The sequence below is a fragment of the Lithobates pipiens genome, unplaced genomic scaffold (assembly GCF_037356315.1).
Source record: "Lithobates pipiens isolate NorthernLeopardFrog02 unplaced genomic scaffold, aLitPip1_a1.2 Scaffold_16, whole genome shotgun sequence".
Classification (NCBI taxonomy): Eukaryota; Metazoa; Chordata; class Amphibia; order Anura; family Ranidae; genus Lithobates; species Lithobates pipiens.
The window spans coordinates 8,167,416-8,185,051 of record NW_027507748.1 but is presented as its reverse complement, the minus strand read 5'-3'; the positions used below and the strand labels follow the sequence as shown (position 1 = coordinate 8,185,051).

General features: G+C 47.7%; 1 protein-coding gene across 1 annotated transcript in view; it reads right to left on the bottom strand.

Annotated features, from left to right (window-relative positions):
* LOC143981579 (uncharacterized) overlaps window positions 1-17,636 on the bottom strand; it is a 45,801-nt gene that overhangs the window by 3,197 nt on the left and 24,968 nt on the right. The window contains exons 5-6 of the mRNA XM_077479546.1: window positions 16,284-16,388; window positions 6,041-6,112 (exon numbers count right to left, since the gene is read on the bottom strand). Of these exons, the coding sequence (XP_077335672.1) occupies window positions 6,041-6,112; window positions 16,284-16,388 (177 nt within the window). The remainder of the gene's footprint in view (window positions 1-6,040; window positions 6,113-16,283; window positions 16,389-17,636) is intronic.

The following is a 17,636-nucleotide window of genomic DNA, read 5'->3' as shown; positions in this document are numbered from 1 at the left end:
ACAACATGAGGGCAGACATTACAGTTACATTACAATTTGGTACAAGGGGAATCAGAGGACCCTGCTCATTAGAGCTTACAATAGTAATAAGTAATATATACTTGTGTCAGGCACAACCCACTGCCTATGCCGACTAGTTATATGTAGGAAAGAGGGTTTAATACTGCTAAAAATTCATATTTAGACCCTTTGGGGCCACAGTTTCCAGTGATTAAATCCATGTTGTTTCTTTCCTTCATTGTTCATGGTCAAATCCCTCTCTTCTAGCTACTTTTTTTAGGATAGATTCCGTCCATTTTTAATACCCAGGGATTGGGATTATGATATGTCATTATATATGATATGTAATTTTGCTCAGCAAAATGTTGAGCAATAGAGCTTGTAAATTCATGGGTGATAATATCTCAGACATTTTCCACAAGTTCACCTAAAACACTCTGATTTACTTTAACCCCTTTAATACCAGGCACTTCTTCCCCCTCCCCCCCTGCCCAGGCCAATTTTCACCTTTCACGCTGTCACACTTTGAATGACAATTGCGCGGTCATGTAACACTGTATCATTTTTATTTTTTTACACAACCAAAGCTTTCTTTCGGTGTTATTTATTTGCCTCAATAAAGCTGGCAGTATTTCCCTGATGGTAATATATAGTTGGTCATGCACAACCCGCTGCCTATGCCCACTAGTGATATGTAGAAAAGATAAAAGGAAGGCGCGTGGTCTAGTGCATGAGTGCCTAGAAAGAAGTTTTTTTTTTTAAAACAGAATGGTATAGACTGAAAGTACTACATATACATTATACAATATATATATTGTAATGTATCTATAATTATGAATACGTAGCACTTTCAGTCTATACCATTCTGTTTCATATAGACAGTGGTGGCTGGTGGTATATTTTTTGGGGGGGTGGCAAACAATGCACCCACAGCCCCCCCCCCCCACCCCCCAGTCAGTCGGGTCACCCACAGTACAAAATGGACACAGAGCTGGACCCAGCAATCTTCTTTCCTCTCTCTTCCTCTTGTTAGCCCCTATATGATGGCATTGGGCAGGTGATATGTATTCTTTATAGAGACATCACGTGTCTAGACGTCTCTAGGCGTAAATGTCTCTTCTTCCCTCCACCGCAGCTAATCAAGCACAGATTGTGCTTGGTTGGCTGATATATGAGCCACCACAAGAAATAACTGATCAGAGGAGAGCTCACAAGCACCGCATCCCATATGAGTACTAGAAAACAGGAAAAAATGCTCAAAAGAGCTGGGATTTTTAAAGTGCCAATAACACAAACTGCCACATGAGATATAATTTACATAATTTATTACCAAATCCATATAAAACATCAAACATAGGTAAAATTTGATCAACTAATTTTTCATTTTGAATTAGGTATCTACAGTGTAGTGGTTTACTGGTGATTGTCATGCTGTAGCAATCTCAACATGTTTTGCCAACTAATAGGCTTCCTCTGGAGATATACAATACAACACCAAGAAAAGCCGTGTACACATGTAGCGGTATGTCCGACGTACTTAGTCTGGCGGACTTCCCACCAGACTGTCCGTCGGACTTTCCGAACGGGCTACTTGCCCACACACGGCACTTTTTGAGCGGACTAATACGGCGTACTAAGTCCGCCGTACTATCCGCCCTACTTTTGAAATGAACGGACTCGCCCACACACGCAGAGGAAAGTCCGCTCATTTCGAGCGCGTCTCCAGGTAGGCGGGGCCCACGAAGGAGACATCGCTGGCCCCGCCGCCTGGTATGGACTTAAAGGGGAACCCCAACGCCGAAAAAAATCGGCGTGGGGGTCCCCCCCAAGTGCACAACAGACCCTTGTCCGAGCACGCTACCTGGCCGGTCAGGAAAGGGGGGGCGAGCGAGCGCCCCCCCCCCTCCTGAGCCGTACCAGGCCACGTGCCCTCAACATGGGGGGTGCCTTGGGGAAGGGGGGGCCGCGCGGCCCCCCCACCCCAAAGCACCTTGTCCCCATGTTGATGAGGACAAGGGCCTCTTCCCGACAACCCTGGCCGTTGGTTGTCGGGGTCTGCGGGCGGGGGGCTTATCGGAATCCAGGAGCCCCCTTTAATACAATGTACCCTTACCCATTCACCTGTAAAATAAAAGTACAAAAAAATACAACACACAAGATAAAATACTTTATTGCACAGCTCCGGGGGTCTTCCGTCTTCGGGGGTCTTCTCGCCGGACTCCTCCGCTATCTTCTTGTAGCTCTTTTGCTAGCGGAGGAGTCCGGCTTTCTTCCTCGCCGCCGGCCTGTTCTTCCGACTTCGGGGGTCTTGTCCCCCTCTTCCGTTCTTCTGTCGCCGCCGCGTCGCCTTCCGTTCTTCTTCTTCTTCTTCTTCTCCTCCAGGAGATGTTGACTCGACGTTCTCTCCGGCCGCAATAGCGGAGGAGTCCGGCGAGAAGACCCCCGAAGACGGAAGACCCCCGGAGCTGTGTAATAAAGTATTTTATCTCGTGTGTTGTGTTTTTTTTGTACTTTTATTTTACAGGTGAATGGGTAGGGGTACATTGTACCCCATACTCATTCACATAGGGTGGGGGGCCGGTATCCGGGGGCCCCCTTATTAAAGGGGGCTCCCGGATTCCGATAAGCCCCCCACCCGCAGACCCCTACAACCAACGGCCAGGGTTGTCGGGAAGAGGCCCTTGTCCTCATCAACATGGGGACAAGGTGCTTTGGGGTGGGGGGGCCTGGTACGGCTCAGGAGGGGGGGGGCTCGCTCGCCCCTCCTTTCCTGGCCGGCCGGGTAGCGTGCTCGGACAAGGGTCTGTTGTGGACTTGGGGGGGACCCCCACGCCGATTTTGTTCGGCGTTGGGGTTCCCCTTTAAGTCCATACCAGGCAGCGGGGCCAGCAATGCCTCCTTCGCGGGCCCCCGCCTACCTGGAGACCCGCTCAAAATGAGCGGACTTTTCTCCGGGCGGGAAAAGTCCGCTCATTTCAAAAGTACGGCGGACTGGCATACACACGGCCGGATTGTCCGCCGAAATGCGAGTCCGGTCTGAAGATTGGAGTGCAACACGGCATTCTAAGTCTGCCGTACTTTCGGGTCATAAAAGTATGCCGGAGGCTACACGCGGGGGGATTGTTTGGCGGACTTGAGTTTGCCAGACTTTTCCACCGGATTGTTTGATCGTGTGTACGCGGCATAATACCGACTAGCTGAAAAACAATCCAAAAAGGATATGTGACAGACCTAGCCGGGACACAGGCTTTTTGAGACGACTGAATGCGAGCCTCTTGCCGACTGCTTATGGGCCCTGGATTTTAAGGGGCACAGGGTGAATGAGAACCCCACTATAATCTGTTCTAGTCAGATTCAATGCTGTATATATGTATATATAATGTGTGTTGCCTCATGCTATTGGGACACACACTGTCAGATGCTAATGTCATGAACTCCAGCCACCTGTCTGTTGGCTTGTATAATGTAAATGAGTCTAGTCTGGCTTGTAATAGTATTCCACACATTGTTGTTTGGGCTAATTAACCCTGTGTTGATGTTTATGGTAATGTTTATTGAATTGTTAGTGAGCTAGGAGCTGAAAAGTCTTATCCCTCAGTCAACTAGTCTGAGTGTTGATTTAGATAATTAGCTCATGCTAATTAGGTTAGGTTTTAGTCTTCTACTGTATTATAAATACTTGGCATTTTGGTTCTAATAAATGAGTCCATGTTGAGCAGCTAAGCAAGTCTCGTCTTGTTTTGTGCTTGTGAGCGGTTGGAATATCTGATATCTATATACAGAGTTAGGAAGCGGTATACTGACGGAAGCACTCAATCTGAGTGTGGGATCAGTTCCGTCACAGGATATTTCTAAAAAATGGGTAGGGTCTGAACAGAACAGAACACAACGGTCAAAGTCCCCAACAAAAAGGCAGAGCAGTATGCGATTGGGAGAAACAATCAGGGCGAATTAACTCATCATTAAGATTTCCAAAATAGCAGGGAATAAAAACTCAGACGGCAGTCATCTCTCCCACGGAGACCAAAAGGGTATTAAGAGTGAACACAAGGATGTATTTCCAAACATGCTGAGTTTACCAGTCTTAGCATTAGAAATATGTACAAGGCCCTTTCAGCGAGAGGCGGCGGCCAATCACATACTGCGCTACCTTCCTGTTGGGGACTTTGACCACCATGTCCTGTTTGGACCTCACCCACTTTTGAGAAATATCCTTTTTGGATTGGTCTTCACCTAGGTTTTGCTTGGTGTGCAGGGCCGTTTTTTAAGGCAGGGGAAAAGGGGCAGCTGCCCTGGGCCCTGTCATTGTTGTGGGGCCCAAAATAGCTGCCTCATACTTGCCAACTACCCCAGTTTAAATTCCCTTGCCCCTTGAAGTTTTAGTCCCGTGCTGTATCCTAATATCTCAGTATGAAGTGCTGCTACTAATGCTGCCCAGCTCTGCTCTATTGTTTTGTACAAATGACTCATCTGCAGACCCTGTGTTTACATGTAAATAACCGGCAATCATATGTAAATAGTGGCAACATTCATATGTAAATAGCTGCATCCAGCTGCATAGATATGTAAATTAAGGCGGCATGCATATGTATATCATGCCCCCTACAGTGAGGAGATGATGTGCTGTAACCTCTAGCAACCAATCAGGGATCAGTATTACTGTACAGTAATCTCTAGCAACCAATCAACAAGCAGAAATCATGAGCTGTAACCTCTAGCAACTAATCAGTGAGTCGTAATGTGTGCTGTAACCTCTAGGAACCAGTCAGTGAGCGGTAATGATACAATGTAACCTCTGGAAAACAAACGCAGTTGTTGCCTGATCTGATACAGTAAACTGATTTTAAAGCGGAGGTCCACCCTAAAGTGGACCTTCCGCTCTTTGGAATCCTCCCCCCCTCCGGCGCCACAATTGGCACCTTTCAGGGGGGAGGGGGGTGCAGGTACCTGTACAGTACAGGTATCTGCACCCACTTCCGGGATAGCTCTCTGCGAAAGTCCCCCGCTGCCTGCTGGGAAACACACAGATCCCAGAGGCAGCGGGTCCATCCTTATTGCGCAGCGTGACTCGCGCATGTGCAGTAGGGAACCGGGAAATGAAGCCGAAAGGCTCCACTTCCTGATTCCCATACCCAAGATGGCGGAGGCAACACCCGAGAGACGATCAAGAGATCGGCTTCGGGGTGCTGACATCGCGGGCGCGCTGGGCGGGTAAGTGTCCTTATTTTAAAAGTCAGCAGTTGCAGTATTTGTAGCTGCTGGCTTAAAAAAAAAAAAAAACAGCGGACTCCCGGCGGACTCCCGCTTTAAGTCTAGCTGCTATTTATTGTATGTCTCAGAGCATGTGGAGAGCAAAATTGTATGGGGGAAGGGGGGCCCAAGAAAATGTTTGCCCAGGGTCCAATCAATATTAAAGACGGCCCTGTTGGTGTGGTATTGTATATCTCCTGAGGAAGCCTATTAATTGGCAAAACATGTCGAGATTGCTACACCATGACAATCACCAGTAAATAACTACATTGCGGATACCTAATTCAAAATTAAAAATGATTTTATCAGCTTTTACCCATTTTTGATGGTGTATATGGATTAAATAATGAATTATGTAAATTGTATCTTATGTTGCAGTTTTGGGTGAAATAGAAAGAGTTAGAACCCCTGCCAGGTTATATTTTTTATTTTTTTTGCTGTCTGTTTCCTGCTGAGGAGATTTGCCTTCACTTCTAGGAAGCCAACAGGAAGCGAGAGGAACTCTCTCGAAATGAGGGGAATTCTTATTTTAGTACATTTGTCCCCATTGGGAGATTTCCCCTCATCTCTTGTTCCGGTGACAAATGGTCATCAGGGACAAAAAGAGAATTTGTCTACTCAATGGGGATACAGGTTGCTGTAGAAACCTGACAGAGGGTGTAACACATCCAGACTTTATCCAACACTAAAATAAATAAAAAAAAATTTTATCTTCACATAATGAAATCCCACAGACTGTGAAGGAAATTTTCCCCTGAGACCCCATCTCCCGCAGTCTCACCACACTTACCTTCTTCTTCCTCTCTTGGTATAGGCATTTCAATTTCCTCCCCCGCACTCTCCGAAGATTTGTCATCTTTACCTGAAAATGTTTACAATTTGAAATGTTTAATAAAGGCATTATAAACCTCCCAACCTGCATCTTGTGTTTTTCACCTGCATAAGATGTACATAGATCTGTTTTCGTTAAGATATGAGGCATGAGGCATGGCACTGCAAAGGTTAATGCATGACGTCTGTCTGTAGTGTGAGAACTGACACTTTCTGTGAAGAAACTACATATCCCACAATCACAGGTCTCTCAGTCTAATGCTCTGCAGGTGAGAGCTACACAGTAATCAGATCTGACGCAGACACAAGAGGGCAAAGCAATTAACAGAGAGATCACCATGCAATGTTTCATGTCATTTGCAAACATTTGTGATACAACACAGAGGAAATGGGGCACACAGGGAATTCAGTAAAGCCCTAACCACACTTCTCTAGCCCTATGGCCCTTTAAAATGGTCTGCATTAAAAAATGCCTGTTCTTTATTTTGGTAACTTTCATGTGCAGTGGCGGCCCGTCTATAGTGGGCGCATGGGCGCCGACCCATCCCCCCCCCCCCTCCAGGCAGTCCCAAAAAGAAAAAAACATTTTAAAAAATATACAAAAAAAGGTCCTTCAGTGCACTGTGTTCGGACGCCAGACACAGTGCACTTATGGGAAGTGCCACGTCTATGCAATCACGAGATTACAAACGTGGCACTTCATTTGCGGCATTTAGCCCGCCTTGTGGCGCTTTGTGAAGCGATGAGTAGCTTCCGCCGGCCGGGTGGTTTTGATTGATCTCAGTTTGATGTCACTTCCTTTTTTTCTCTCCCATTGCGCCCACGAGAGAAGAAACAGGAAGTATGTGAGCGGAATCGCTGCTGCCTGTGGAAGAAGACATCGCAGGAGAGGACACCACAGCAAAGTAAGTATACACAGGCTGGACAGAGGGACACAGGCTGGAGGGACACAGGCTGGACAGAGGGACACAGGCTGGAGGGACACAGGCTGGACAGAGGGACACATGCTGGAGGGACACAGGCTGGACAGAGGGACACAGGCTGGAGGGACACAGGCTGGACAGAGGGACACAGGCTGTATACAGGCTGGACAGAAGGACACAGGCTGGATACAGGATGGACAGAGGGACACAGGCTGGACAGAGGGACACAGGCTGGATACAGGCTGGACAGAAGGACACAGGCTGGATACAGGCTGGACAGAGGGACACAGGCTGGACAGAGGGACACAGGCTGGAGGGACACAGGCTGGATACAGGCTGGACAGAGGGACTCAGGCTGGATACAGGCAAGACAGAGGGACACAGGCTGGATAGAGGGACACAGGCTAGAAAGAGGGACAGAGGCTGGACAGAGGGACAAAGGCTGGAGGGACACAGGCTGGACACAGGGACACAGGCTGGAGGGACACAGGCTGGACAGAAGGACACAGGCTGGAGGGACACAGGCTGGACAGAGGGACACAGGCTGGAGGGACACAGGCTGGACAGAGGGACACAGGCTGGAGGGACACAGGCTGGACAGAGGGACACAGGCTGGACACAGGGACACAGGCTTGCTGCATTTCATGGGACACAGGCTGGACACAGGGACACAGGCTGGCTGCATTTCATGGGACACAGGCTGGAAACAGGGACACAGGCTGGACACAGGCTGGCTGCATTTCATGGGACACAGGGACACAGGCTGGAAACAGGGACACAGGCTGGACACAGGGACACAGGCTAGACACAGGCACACAGGCTGGCTGCATTTCATGGGACACAGGCTGGCTGAATTTCTTGGGACACAGACTGGACACAGGGACACAGGCTGGCTGCATTTGATGTGACACTGGACACAGGGACACAGGCTGGATGCATTTCATGGGACACAGGCTGGAAACAGGGACACAGGCTGGACAGAGGGACACAGGCTGGACAGAGGGGCACAGGCTGGACACAGGCTGGACACAGGGACACAGGCTGGACACAGGGACACAGGCTGGCTGCATTTGGTGGGACACAGGCTGGACACAGGGACACAGGCTGGCTGCATTTCATGGGACACAGGCTGGACACAGGGACACAGGCTGGACACAGGCTGGACACAGGGTCACAGGCTGGCTGCATTTCATGGGACACAGGGACACAGGCTGGCTGAATTTCTTGGGACACAGACTGGACACAGGGACACAAGCTGGCTGCATTTGATGTGACACTGGACACAGGGACACAAGGCTGGATGCATTTCATGGGACACAGGCTGGACACAGGGACACAGGCTGGACACAGAGACACAGGCTGGACAGAGGGAAACAGGCTGGACACATAGACACAGGCTGGACAGAGGGACACAGGCTGGCTGCATTTCATGGGACACAGGCTGGACACAGAGACACAGGCTGGACAGAGGGACACAGGCTGGACACATAGACACAGGCTGGACAGAGGGACACAGGCTGGCTGCATTTCATGGGACACAGGGACACAGGTTGGCTGCATTTCGTGGGACACAGGCTGGACACAGGAGCACAGGCTGGCTGCATTATTTGATGAGATACAGGCTGGCTGCATTTTGTGGGACACAGGCTGCATTTGATGTGACACAGGCTGCATGTAAGGAGAGACTCCGCTGGGGACACCTGGTGGCATCTGGTGGCAGGCGACGTGGCTAGTGACACGCTCAGGGCTCCCACTGATTCTGCATTATGGTGAGTTGAATGATTTAATAGAAATAATGCGCTTCAATCGCCCTGACACCACAACAACCATGGTGCCGGGATGATTGAAGTGCTAACACCAGGTGTTTGGAGTATCTTTATCAGCTGATTATTTAAACTTTCTAGAATACACATATTTATATTGTTGAGTAGGATCTGGGCCTGCTGTCCTTCCCTCCCTCCCTCCCTCTCCGCCTCCCTCTCCCCCTCCCTGCATCCCTCGTTCATCTCAGACCACACCACCTTAGACCCACGCCCACTATTTTGCTGAGACCACGCCAATTTTCACCAAGTGGAAGGGGACAAAAAGGAAGGGCGGGGTCTGGCGCCTCCCCATCCTAAAACTTCACCAGCCGCCACTGGAGTTCAGGTACTTCCTAATAGCACCAATTTTACAAAGTGAAGCTATTAATTCACCAAATAAAAAAACAAAAACCTCCATTTTGTAGATATTGAAACAGGAGGAAATTAACCCCTTGGCACCAGGCACACGCCAATATGCGGCTTCTCTGCGCCTGGGCCTAAGCGCCAAGAGGCTGCATATTTGCGTTGAATTGAGCTCAATAGCACTTTGCCAATACCGCACGCCCTGCAAGCTCCCGACACGGTGGCCGGCGTCTAACTGAAAGTTCCCAACCGCTGCATGCAATCAGACGTTTTCTGATCACGTGACCGCCGTGACAGTAAATCATGGCGGTCACATGATCTTAAGCCCCGCCCCACCTCCCGGCATCTTAAGCTTCTTAAAGAGTCGGGAGGTGCCGGCGTGAGGAGGTTAAGACCATCTCAATCTTGACGTACAGAGATAGACAGAGTGCCTTTCTCTGTACACAATGTAGCGGAGCTGCATATTTGCTGTTGCTGCCTCTTCCTTGTTACTGGTTGTTGAGGACGCTGTCAGCTTCACAGCCAACGGCCTCCTAATGACCAGCGGAGCTGACAGCGGGCGCAGCCTGATGGGAAAGCTGAGACATTAGTTCCCCATCAGGTCAACTCTCTCCTTGTAATTTATTAGCAGGCAGCGCAAACATTTCGTAGCGGGTAGCAGGTTTTCAATCGGCTAAGGATCCACCGATTGCCTGCTGTCAATCACAAGGGGAGCGGACCTGTCAGTCCCCGTCAGTCCCCGTCAGTCCCCATCACTCAAAACACATACAAAACTCCCCACTGCTTTGCTACCCTCGTGAAAAGAGCAGTGAGAGCTCCTATGACCACTCCGACCTCAGTGCACCTCCACATGCGGTGGGTGCCCCAGGTTCAAGTACCTGTTGTGGACATCTGTTATATAATGGCAGACAGAGCCAATCAAATCCCACTGTGCACAAGGTCCCTTCATCTCCATTGAAGGTGCTATTCCCCAAAAGGCGCACGTCTCGCCCCATACACTCGCTTCACATGGATTGGGCATATGACTAAGCCCCATCGCGGTTACATAGTTATTCTAGTTGAAAGAAGACACAGTCTCCATCCGTTCAACCAATAAAAGAGGAAAAAAATGTATACAATCATACATAATCCTATACCAACAGTCGATCCTGATGAAGGCAAAAAAAAAAAACCCAGCAAAGCAAGATCCAATTTGCTCCAGCAGAGGAAAACATTCCTTCCTGATCCCCGGAGAGGTAGTTGGATATTCCCTGGATCAACCTTACCTATAAATGTCAATACCCAGTTATATTACCTACATTTAGGAAAGACTCAAGGCTTTTTTAAAGCAATCTACCGAGCTGGATAGAACCAGCTCTGGAGGGAGTCTATTCCACATTTTCACAGCTCTTACTGTGAAGAAACCTTTCCGTATTTGGAGATTAAAATCTCTTTTCCTCCAGGTAACACTAACAGAGATAGACATTAAAGCAAGTACATGAATCTGTCACCCACACCAACATTTGTCGTATGGAGGTGTGTTTAATTCCAAATAGTGTCACTATTAATGAGTTCCCCTGGCTGTGTGAGCTGGGAGAGAAAGTTTTCTTGTCCCTTTTAGGAACAAGCTAGCTGCAGCAATATATGGCCATAGGGGAAATCATCAGCCATGCCACTACAAACTGCAGCCACAACATGTGAGCTCATCATTACAAGGCTGGACTCTAGGTCTATACAAGGAGGGACTCTAGGTCTATACAAGGACGGACTCTAGGTTTATACAAGGAGGGACTCTAGGTTTATACAAGGAGGGACTCTAGGTTTATACAAGGAGGGACTCTAGGTTTATACAAGGAGGGACTCTAGGTTTATACAAGGAGGGACTCTAGGTCTATACAAAGATGGACTCTAGGTCTATACAAGGAGGGTCTCTAGGTATATACAAGGAGGGTCTCTAGGTCCTATACAAGGCTTGACTGTAGGTTTATACAAGGATAGACTCTAGGTCTATACAAAGATGGACTCTAGGTCTATACAAAGAAGATGGACTCTAGGTCTATACAAAGATGGGCTCTAGGTCTATATAAGGTGGGACTCTAGGTCTACATAAGGTGGGACTCTAGGTCTATACAAGGAGGGACTCTAGGTCTATACAAGGAGGGACTCTAGGCCTATACAAGGAGGGACTCTAGGTCTATACAAGGAGGGACTCTAGGCCTATACAAGGATGGACTCTAGGCCTATACAAGGCTTGACTCTAGGTCTATACAAGGCTTGACTCTAGGTCTATACAAAGATGGACTCTAGGTCTATACAAAGATGGACTCTAGGTCTATACAAAGATGGACTTTAGGTCTATACAAGGAGGGACTCTTGGTCTATACAAGGAGGGATTCTTGGTCTATACAAGGAGGCACTCTAGGTCTATACAAAGAGGGACTCTAGGTCTATACAAGGAGGGACTCTAGGTCTATACAAAGAGGGAATCTAGGTCTATACAAGGATGGACTCTAGGTCTATACAAGGATGGACTCTAGGTCTATACAAGGCTGGACTCTAGGTCAACACAAGGATGGACGCTAGGTCTATACAAGGATGGACTCTAGGTCTATACAAGGAGGGACTCTAGGTCTATACAAAGATGGACTCTAGGTCTATACAAGGAGGGTCTCTAGGTATATACAAGGAGGGTCTCTAGGTCCTATACAAGGCTTGACTGTAGGTTTATACAAGGATAGACTCTAGGTCTATACAAAGATGGACTCTAGGTCTATACAAAGAAGATGGACTCTAGGTCTATACAAAGATGGGCTCTAGGTCTATATAAGGTGGGACTCTAGGTCTACATAAGGTGGGACTTTAGGTCTATACAAGGAGGGACTCTAGGTCTATACAAGGAGGGACTCTAGGTCTATACAAGGAGGGACTCTAGGCCTATACAAGGATGGACTCTAGGCCTATACAAGGCTTGACTCTAGGTCTATACAAGGCTTGACTCTAGGTCTATACAAAGATGGACTCTAGGTCTATACAAAGATGGACTCTAGGTCTATACAAAGATGGACTTTAGGTCTATACAAGGAGGGACTCTTGGTCTATACAAGGAGGGATTCTTGGTCTATACAAGGAGGCACTCTAGGTCTATACAAAGAGGGACTCTAGGTCTATACAAGGAGAGACTCTAGGTCTATACAAAGAGGGAATCTAGGTCTATACAAGGATGGACTCTAGGTCTATACAAGGATGGACTCTAGGTCTATACAAGGCTGGACTCTAGGTCAACACAAGGATGGACGCTAGGTCTATACAAGGATGGACTCTAGGTCTATACAAGGAGGGACTCTAGGTCTATACAAAGATGGACTCTAGGTCTATACAAGAAGGGTCTCTAGGTATATACAAGGAGGGACTCTAGGTCTATACAAAGATGGACTCTAGGTCTATACAAGGAGGGTCTCTAGGTATATACAAGGAGGGACTCTAGGTCTATACAAGGCTTGACTGTAGGTCTATACAAGGATAGACTCTAGGTATATACAAAGATGGACTCTAGGTCTATACAAAGATGGACTATAGGTCTATACAAAGATGGACTCTAGGTCTATACAAAGAAGATGGACTCTAGGTCTAGACAAAGATGGGCTCTAGGTCTATACAAAGATGGACTCTAGGTCTCTATAAGGTGGGACTCTAGGTCTATACAAGGAGGGAATCTAGGTCTATACAAAGAGGGACTCTAGGTCTATACAAGACTTGACTCTAGGTCTATACAAGGATAGACTCTAGGTCTATACAAAGATGGACTCTAGTTATATACAAAGATGGACTCTAGTTATATACAAAGATGGACTCTAGTTATATACAAAGATGGACTATAGGTCTATACAAAGATGGACTCTAGGTCTATACAAAGAGGGACTCTAGGTCTATACAAGGAGGGACTCTAGGTCTATACAAAGATGGACTCTAGGTCTATACAAGAAGGGACTCTAGGCCTATACAAGGAGGGACTCTAGGTCTATACAAGGAGGGACTCTAGGTCTCTACAAGGAGGGACTCTAGGTCTCTACAAGGAGGGACTCTAGGTCTATACAAGGAGGGACTCTAGGTCTATACAAAGATGGACTCTAGGTCAACACAAGGCTGGACTCTAGATCAACACAAGGATGGACGCTAGGTCAACACAAGGATGGACGCTAGATCTATACAAGGATGGACGCTAGATCTATACAAGGATGGACGCTAGATCTATACAAGGATGGACGCTAGATCTATACAAGGATGGACGCTAGGTTTATACAAGGATGTACTCTAGATCTATACAAGGATGGACGCTAGGTCTATACAAGGATGGACGCTAGATCTATACAAGGATGGACTCTAGGTCTATACAAGGAGGGACTCTAGGTCTATACAAGGAGGGACTCTAGGTCTATACAAGGAGGGTCTCTAGGTCTATACAAAGATGGACTCTAGGTCTATACAAGGATGAATTCTAGGTCTATACAAGGATGGACTCTAGGTCTATACAAGGATGGACTCTAGGTCTATACAAAGATGGACTCTAGGTCTCTACAAGGAAGGACTCTAGGTCTATACAAAGATGGACTCTAGGTCTATACAAGGAGGGACTCTAGGTCTATTCCAGAAAATAGAGTGGGAGGAAGCATGTGTGTGTTCCAGAGAGGCAGCTACTAGACCTTTGAGATGCTATATGCTGGCAACCTGAGAAAATGTGCCTGTGAAAACTTGGTTGGAGAGGTGGGATTTTTCACCTGTAGCTCCAGGTATGGAGGTTCTCTGTGAGATTGAGACACCGGTTGGTACTATAGAAGGACTGTGACTGCTCTCATAGGGTCACAGATCTGCCTGGCTGCCCCTGCTCCATCGGCATTATATTGAGGCTTGTGCTAAAGGGCCTAATTCTAATACTGCTGAGATTAGACTTTTCAGGAAGCAGGAGCTACTGGTAAATGGTTCTCCAACCCCTGCACAGCCAGGCAACACGCATTCTCCGCTTGCATCCAAACACAAGAAGTCAGTCCCTTGGCTTTGTTTTTCATCTTTTATTAGGGGTAATAACTCGGATGGGTGAAGGGATATATGGGATGCCCAAATTGAATCAAAGAACAAAAACCAGGGACAACTTCCCCCTATGTACAAGGTCTTGATCTGTCCTCCTTCCCAGAGGCTGACAGTCTCTTAAGAAATATGCAAAAGCTAGGAATTCTCAGTCTATTAGAAAGTAGTCATTTTTGTAGTAAGTAGCATCCAGATAAAAGTTCTACTGCCTGCAGGAGCTACCAGCCCACCTGGCTGCTTCTTCACCCAGGACAAGAGAAAGGAAAGCACAGCGGTGTCTTCCAGAAAAGGTTGCTGCATGAGGCAGTCTTTCCCCTTGTAAGTCCCTGAACATGCTGATGTACTCACACTGTCCTCCTTGCTCCCACTGCTTCTAAGGTAGGATTTCTTTCAACCATACTGCGGTCAGGATCCTCCCAAGCCAGCCCGAGCCCCCCCCCCCCCCCCAGCAGGGTTTCCCCTCTAGGGCCAACGACAGTCTCCTCAATGCTCCATCTTCCACCTGACTCCCCTGCCAGTATGACCCATCCATACCGGATCAGCCGCCATGCCAGGCCCACTGCCTGGGGATTGGCAAAGTTCTCCTAAATATGCAGATCGAACCCTCCTAGCCTTCACCCTCCAGCTTCTAGAAATGTTTCCAAACTTTTAGAACCAGGGGGTGGCACCAGAGACCTGATGTAGGAGTCATCCAGCTTGACCTGTAATACATTCTTGACCCATATTAAAGACTAATTTTGCCATTAGCCAATAAAATTGCCTGCACTATTCTAGTAGCATGCTAGAGGGTGCTACATGTGGCTCGGGCATCCTACACCCTCAACCCTCCCTCCAGTATTTTTGTCTAAAATCTGCAAAAATCATAAAAAATACCTCTGGACTGGAGCCTGGGTTTGTTTGGTTTGCTTCTGGGCCTGAAAACAGGACAGGCAATCTCTGTACAAGTAAGGGGGACCCATTTTTATCCCCCCCCCCTTTGGAGATCATCTGGGGATTGGCAAAGTTCTCCCAAATATGCAGATCCAACCCTCCTAGCCTTCACCCTCCAGCTTCTAGAAATGTTTCCAAACTTTTAGAACCAGGGGGTGGCACCAGAGACCTGATGTATGAGTCATCCAGCTTGACCTGTAATAAATTCTTGACCCATATTAAAGACTAATTTTGCCACTAGCCAATAAAATTGCCTACACTATTCTAGTAGCATGCTAGAGGGTGCTACATGTGGCTCGGGCATCCTGCACCCTCAACCCTCCCTCCAGTATTTTTGGCTAAAATCTGCAAAAATCATAAAAAATACCTCTAGACTGGAGCCCGGGTTTGTTTGGTGTGCTTCTGGGCCTGAAAACAGGACAGGCAATCTCTGTACAAGTAAGGGGGACCCATTTTTTACCCCCCCCCCTTTGGAGATCATCTGGGGATTGGCAAAGTTCTCCTAAATATGCAGATCCAACCCTCCTAGCCTTCACCCTCCAGCTTCTAGAAATGTTTCCAAACTTTTAGAACCAGGGGGAGGCACCAGAGACCTGATGTATGAGTCATCCAGCTTGACCTGTAATAAATTCTTGACCCATATTAAAGACTAATTTTGCCATTAGCCAATAAAACTGCCTGCACTATTCTGGTAGCATGCTAGAGGGTGCTACATGTGGCTCGGGCATCCTGCACCCTCAACCCTCCCTCCAGTATTTTTGGCTAAAATCTGCAAAAATTATAAAAAAGACCTCTAGACTGGAGCCCGGGTTTGTTTGGTGTGCTTCTGGGCCTGAAAACAGGACAGGCAATCTCTGTACAAGTAAGGGGGACCCATTTTTTACCCCCCCCCCTTTGGAGATCATCTGGGGATTGGCAAAGTTCTCCTAAATATGCAGATCGAACCCTCCTAGCCTTCACCCTCCAGCTTCTAGAAATGTTTCCAAACTTTTAGAACAAGTAAGGGGGACCCATTTTTTACCCTCCCCCTTTGGAGATCATCTCTACACAGAATATAGAAACACATTCACCCACAAATATTTACTGAATGTAATAGGTGAAGAATGAATCTGCTTGTACTCACCTCGACAGCAGCAGCAAAAGCACAAGAGGCATATAACGAGGAAGGTAAAAAGAATGATCAGAACAATGCATGCAAACACTATCTCTTTTTGCTTGTATTCCTCTTCTGTAAGATAAGAGACAAAAGCAGGACATTCATGTTTGGATTTCCATGTATAGTATATAATGTCTTTCTCTCTATACATTAATCTATTCCTGACCAGCCTCTCAGCCCTTGTGAGTCCCCCACAAAGTTGTTCAGCAAGCCCGGCACAAATATAACAAACACAATTTTTTTTTCCAAAATATTTTTATTGGGTTTTAACAGGTATAACAATATATAACAATATACAACAAGGTATCAATGAAGCGTATATCAATACACAGGTGAAATCAGGCATAAAATACCATGTATGCTTTGCAATTTTCGTAACTCTCCATATTGCTGTGGTAGAAGGGCAGGGGCGTAACTATAGGGGGTGCAGCAGTCGCGACCGCAACTGGGCCCTGTGATGCAGGGGGCCCATGCAACCCCCTCTACATATGGCCGGCAGCAGCATAGGCAGCTAGCACACACTATTACATACCCCCTCCATATCCCCCTGGGGATAGGGACCCCTTCTCACGTGGGGACAGGGACCCCCACCTCCCCTGGGGACAGGGACCCCTTCTCACCTGGGGGCAGTAACTTCATCTGCCCTGGAGAAAAGGACCTCATCTCTTCTGGGGACGGGGACCCAATCCTGCCTAGGGACAGTCCCCCAATGGGGCATCTAAAAATGTAAAAAAAAATAAAATAAATAAAAACTACTGATACCAGTGGTGGAACTACAGGGCTCACAAAGGTCATACCTGTGACCACGCCCTGGAGTTCCACCGCCGAACTCGGAGGGAAGGGCTCTGGCTGGGGTTCAGGGGGGCCCTTGATGGTTTCTTGCATCGGGGCCCTGAAGGTTCTAGTTACGCCACTGTAGAAGGGTATAGCAGACAGATAAACCAGAGGAGAGCCTGGGGGGGGGGGGTATCTACTGTGGTTATATGAATAGTTAGAGGGGAAGACTGTGTCTGGGGGACAGCCCCGGGGGTATTAAAAGGTGAGGGAGAAGTTGGTGATCCACACTCATGAAGGTTAGCCGCTAAGGTTGCCCATGAAGTTGGGAATTACCTTAGTACATGTGGACGTTAAGCAGGAGCGACGGGACATATAGGGGGTTTGAAACACTAGTAATACTAATGATAATCATACTATCACTACTAGTCGCCGTCTACCGCTCGTCCACCCACCATTCACCGCTTTCGGGAGCTTGCTGTGAATGGGGGGGGGGCCTCCTGGCTCAATCCAGTAGTGCCTATGTAGATGGTTTCACGGAACCTA